Source organism: Lissotriton helveticus, chromosome 8 (assembly GCF_964261635.1).
Source record: "Lissotriton helveticus chromosome 8, aLisHel1.1, whole genome shotgun sequence".
NCBI classification, from domain to species: Eukaryota; Metazoa; Chordata; class Amphibia; order Caudata; family Salamandridae; genus Lissotriton; species Lissotriton helveticus.
In genome coordinates, this window is record NC_136069.1 from 752,768,725 (window position 1) to 752,774,874 (window position 6,150).

General features: G+C 43.0%; 1 protein-coding gene across 1 annotated transcript; it reads right to left on the minus strand.

Annotated features, from left to right (window-relative positions):
- Positions 1-3,424: 3,424 nt before the first annotated feature.
- CLDN34 (claudin 34) lies at positions 3,425-5,813 on the minus strand. The gene is made up of 2 exons (XM_078656063.1): positions 5,459-5,813; positions 3,425-5,026 (listed from the first exon to the last, which is right to left on the minus strand). The coding sequence occupies exon 2, from the start codon at positions 4,951-4,953 to the stop codon at positions 4,156-4,158; it is 798 nt and encodes a 265-aa protein (XP_078512189.1). The 5' UTR covers positions 4,954-5,026; positions 5,459-5,813; the 3' UTR covers positions 3,425-4,155.
- Positions 5,814-6,150: the final 337 nt, after the last annotated feature.

Below are 6,150 nucleotides of genomic sequence, written 5' to 3' on the forward strand. Positions count from 1 at the left end.
GTACCAAAAGTTTGTATATTGTTGTTCACGTTTTTTCACTCTTTTTAAATACATAAAAGACACCTCCCATGAGTGTTTGAGAACACTGTGGGTGGAAATGACAAAAGATATGGAAAGAAAAAAAATAACAAAAATATTGGTAAAGGTGGTATTATGGAAATGCTGTATGTTCTATGACCAAGGTCCCAGTGGGACCGAAACGCATTAGGGATGTGGATCGTATTGTTTACAGCCTGGATTTTAATTAAAACGTAAAGACTGGGAATTTAGCCGTAAGTGCGGCTCAATTTCTTTTGGCTGGAAGAGTGATAAATATATATATACATATTCACTGAAAAAAACAGGTTACAGGAACTTTTTAGTTAGAAAATAACATTAAAAAACAATAGAAATTCACTGGAAAAAAATCAAAGGTTCCATTTACTTTAAAGTTACTCAAAGTTCACTCGTACAAAACCAGTACAATTCAGCAAATTTAGTTACCTCAGCTAACTTTAACTTATGCCCCCACAATGCACTGCTTACAACCTTGCATTTTACATCACTCATGTCCTGCTCAGTTACATCACTGATTACATCTCAAATGACATCGCAATTTCATATAGCATTAGGCACTAGTTCAGCCGCCTTCAGCCAATACATTTCTTTGGACTATGAATGACAGATTTTTGTCTAGTTAGATGTGCACATCTGCCTAAAAATAAGTGCACTTCAATTATTTGGCTCGCATACCAACTGTTTTCTTTCAATTTATCATTTTATTCAGGGTTTTTTTATCGATCATTGTGTGTTTTCACTATGTCTTCAGGTTAAACGATGACTAAGTCAATGGCTCCTTTCTTTTGCACCAACAAGAATCCTATTTTTCTGTGTTGTTTATTCATGCGAAAATGGCTTTCTATACTAGTTCTTAGTAATCTTAACTGCTAACAAGCACTCATACTCTTCAACTAAAATTATATTGCAGCATTCATTTTTGTAAATGTACCTGTTTTATTATAAGCCGCATTTAGGCATATTTTGTAGTTTTTTCTTCTATTTTTGTGACAAATGATTACAACAAAATATTTAAAAACAACTATTGCGTCAGCTTGTTAAAGTCAGACCTATTGGCTTTGCCAAGCTTGTTTGCTAGTGTGGCGGTGGATGTTGTTTGACTCGAGTTAAAGTATTTCATGATTTATAGTAGTAGCATTTTCTGACTCTTCTCTGTAATGCGAGTCATATATGAGGTTTATGTAACTTTTAATTTCTCATCCTTCTGCCACAAAGTAAATTTTAAGTCATGTAATAATATAGATAATCTAATTGGAAGGGGCAACGGGACACCTGCAATTAGGTGGTGTAAAGAACCGCTACGAATAAAGCCACGTTTTAAGGGCTTTCCTGAAGGTGAAACTTCAGACTCTGCTGCCAATTTCCTTTGGGAATTTTGTTGCAAAATGCCATACTTGGGGCCATTTTACAATTTCTTTCAGTGGGGAGGCCTTCCCCTTCAGATCCAGACACCTCTCATGAGAGCCAGGCCCATTTGGCAGACTAAAAGGTTTATGCAGTGGCAAAGGTTTAGGAATATTTTTCACCCTAATGAATGATTGATTTATTTTTTTTGCAAAGGACAGCATGGACTACACATAACAGGCCACACTTAGTTCTTCTAAAAAATGTATCTGTCAGTTGTGTGACAAAGTGCACAGGATCATGCCTCACATGGTAGACCTATCTCACAAAATTAAACAGATCACGGGCGGCATTACAGTGAGTGCCCTGGGGATGTGCACCCTCTCTTTGTCCCTGGGGCACTTTTGTATTACAGAAAGGGCTTCAGACACTTGTGCTATTTTAAACTGAACCTAAAGGTGGGTGAGCCACTGGGGACTCAAATGAGATGCCTGGCTCTGACTCAGCTCGAGGTCCTATTGGGCTCTCAAGCCCAAAATAAGCGCAGCATTCAGGTGGTTTCTGCCAAACAAAAGCTGCAACGCTCTAACCTCATGCACCAAGAATTAAAGACCTAGGGGCAGATTTATGAAGGCCTTGCGCCTCCTTGCGCCGCAATTGCGTCACTAAATGTGACGCAATGGCGGCGCAAACAATGCGCCCTATTTACAACGTGACGCATCTAAGAGATGCGTCACGTTGGAAAGCCCTGCGCCATGAGGAGGCGTTCCTGCGCAGGGGGGGCGTTCCTGCGCAGGAACGCCTCCGAAAAGTGGCTGAGTGATATCTATGAGATTTCACTCAGTCACTTTCTACGTCACTTCCTTACGCCTGCTTGAAGCAGGCGTAAGGGTGACGCACAATGCATAGAATAGGTGGCTCCTGTGCATTGCAGGAGTCATGTCGCACTTGCGACATGACTCCTGCAATGCGCCGCCCGTACGTCGAGAGATGCGTCACGCATCCTCACTTCCTTGCACCATGGTGCGCCGCATCATAAATGCGGCGCACCATGGGTGGCATAGCAGTGGCGCACCGTGGCGCATGTTAACTGGCGCATCCCCGGGGATGCGCCAGTTAACATAAATCTGCCCCCAAGTATTACATTTTGACACCTACAGGAGAGAAAGAAACACCCATCTAGTAGCTGAACTGTACAATGTGAAAGAAGAAAACCTGGCCTCAATCCCATCTTCCCCACTTGAGCAAACACTGTGATCCTGGTCAGATACTCCCCTCTTCTTCATTACATATTTGAGAGCACCTTCAAATACGTGAGTTCTGGATATAGACTGGGGCTGGGGAGAGATGAACGGGGCAGGAATGCTTCGAAGTTCATGTTTAATATCACTACAATGAGAGTTATTTATTAAAAGTGATAGTTTTTAATCTAATATGCTATGGTTAAACGCTCCTAAAATGTTAAAGAATACTCGTTTCGGAACGATGGGGAAACTTTTTAAGATATTTAAATAAAATGTTACATGATTTTCACGTCAAACATCACCACGGCACAGCTCGTGCAGTTAGTTGCACTTGGATTTAGAGCCAAGTCAGTGTCAAGACTCGGCTCTCCTCTAAACGGGCCATCCCCTGTCCCCACCACTGACCCCCCACCCCCCTTCCCCCCATATACGACCTTCACTGGCCTCTTATAGCCCAGGCTTAACCAAAGATGGCGACACCTTACTGTTATGTTAGCGACTGTATTCGGATTAAAAGCCCCAAGTAAAGCGATTACAAATGTAGCTTAATTGCTGGTAAATTACGTTCTCCACCCAAAAAAAGTCCCTTTTAATTAAAAACTGTACTTACTTGACATTGCCTGTTGCTTCTCCTCACCTCGTTCTTTTCAGTCACCTCAAACCAACTCACGCAGGAGAAATCAGGCGTCCTCAAAGGAAAATACATTTTACACACACAATTTTACACACACAACCATCAACATTGTAGATATGCTTATAAAAGTCTTCAAATGCCGAAATCACGTTGCCATCATGTTTATTAATTTTTATTTGCCTGCTCTAAGTCCATTTTTGTTGCAGATACTCGTATCTATGTACATGAAGAGAAAAGACCAATTAAAAGCTCCCCAGTTAAATTATCAACGATTATTTCACTGAAAAGTTAGTAAAATACAAAGTGTTCTTTCAGTACAAAGCTGTAGATTTCGAACTTTGATAGGAGCACTTATGAGTCCGTTCTAACTATTTGAGAAATTACGTGTTTCTGATGTGTGGAAAAGTGCTGGGTGCTGTACACGAACGATCAACAATTGCTTGGAAAACATTATGCTCCATATGGACCTCATTTTAACCAGGGTAAAAGGCGGACTCATACACACATGGAAAAGTACCCGTGATCAGACCTGCAGGATCCCGCCATTTTGGGCCGCCGATGCAGCCAGTGTCTTGTTTCTCTATCCACAGAGCACCTACGACATTTTATAAGCTCGAAAGAGAACGTAAAGTTACAATAGCAGTATTGTTTGAAACTCGTTTCGAGGAAAACAATTAAATACATTTCTTTAAAAGCATACACTTGAATGTTTTGTCATACCACCACAAATTGTTTTTAGAAGCCAACTCTTGGCACACACACACACACATGTAAACAAACAACACAAAGGTTTCTACCTGCACACTGATTTTTGGCACTGAGTGTTTGTTAGTCAATGACCTGAGTGCAAAAGTGTTCAACCAGGAACTGTCTTTTCTAGAGGTAATCTTGTTCATAGGCGGTGTTGGTAATTCCGTTACATTGAAGGGTCTGATCTCCGGTGGTCTGCACAGAATGAAAGCTTCGGGTGCGACTAGTCCGCCTTGTGCTTATACTCCAACCATCGGATGAAGCCACATCGTCTTGAGAGACCGGATGCACCTTATGGTCTACTGGGTTGGGCAGCTTGTAGCTAAGCAGGAAGGAACCACTTAAGATCATTAGGATAGCCGATACTATCCCAATGGGAATGGCCGCCCCAACCTCCTGCGACTCTGGACTAGACGGCATGTAGGACGTTACGGGAAAGGAGATGCTAGTGTTCTGCACCACCGAGTGGAAGTTCCACCCCACAGGGATTAAGACACACAGGCCAGCTCCCAGGTTCAGGATCCCACCAGCTCTGAACCAATGGAGGATCAGTGTCTCATGAGGAGTTCCTTGATACACGTTTTTCAGGGCATAGACGGTGGACATCTTGGCCAGCAGTCCCAGAATAACGGCCACCACCATAAGTCCCTGGGCCACAAAGATCTCCGTGGGAACAAAGTTCTGCTGGATGCTGAATTCCTGACAGTACATGGTCTTCAGGTCGGAAGACACTTTGACTTTGCTGAAGAAGCAAGTTCGCCATATGCCGATCCAGGCCGTACCAGAGGTGATGATGGTGGTGTTGGTGACATGCCATACTCGCCACTGCACAAGTCCAGTCACGATGGAGGAGAGGATCCAGCCCGCAACGGAGAACGCGAACCCAGCCAGCTGGAGGTTGGCAGTATGAGCAAGGTAGGGCATTGCCTGGGCTACAAGTCCGTGCGGCCTGTCACGAGGATCCTCCCAGGTCAGCCATACAGGTATCCCAGGCTCTCTGAAAAAGATGAAGTTACATTTGTGATTACTTGCTCCAAATGCTCCTTGCTGTAATCGAAAGCTCTGAGGTATGGCATTTATGGTAATGAGGCATGCTATTCAATTCTTCTAGCAAACGAACTAGCCGCCTGACTGCATTTTTCTAATTGTTCCCGAAGACATTCCTGAGCACATGAACTTTGACGTTTAGCATTTACTGCACATGCAACACCCATCATTTACAATTTAGTCCAGCTATACATGTTAATGTATAACCCCAGAAAAGCCTTTGGTGGAGGGTTCCTTTATCACACCTGAAATATCGACATACAAAAATATTGCATCTACAGAATCACCTAAGACTATATTTTCTATGTAACTAGGTTACAACATGCCATTAGATGATGCAGAAAACATATTCACAAGTGGTTGTTAAAATGAGTGTACTAACCTACGATTAAGTATGGAGATTTATGAGGACCACTGCCCTCAAAGTCTTCAACACCTGGAGAAGGAATCAGCTCCCGCCAAAATACTCCACGAATTTACTAGTCGTTTGTGACATTCAGTCAGTTCAGAAATAACCAGTTTGTTAAAAAAAGAAAAAGATACAAAATCAGCTCTCAAAAAAACCTATTGGTCAGATGTATATCCCCGACCCCCAAAATCATGATTCAGAAGGAGTACCTCGGCCCTCAAAATCTAATAGATCCTGTGTGTTCAAACCGTCCACAGATATGAGACCTTCTGTTGTCAGAGCCAGGAACGTCTTGCGATTGTCACAGAATCTTTCCCTGTGCTCTGGGGATGACACATGCAAAGGTTGCTCTGTATCCATGAGCACAGGAACACACCCGGCCGCGCCATTTTAGCATTTCAGGAGCATAGGTCAGCACTCAGCAGAGGAAACAAAACCCGTCTCCTGAGCCACCCTTGGCAACAACAGCCCTCTACGTTTGCTTGTAAGTGCTGTCAAGGCTGTCTGACAGGCTAAAGCAGCGGTGTTTGAAAGCCGAGCAATGTGTACCTGTCGAATGTACAATGGGGAGTGTGTCAAAGGAGAAGAGCGCGTGCGTTGATTTGGTTACCTCATGTAGGGCACATTTAAAAACAGTTTTAAATATATCTCTGGAAGTTCTCGGT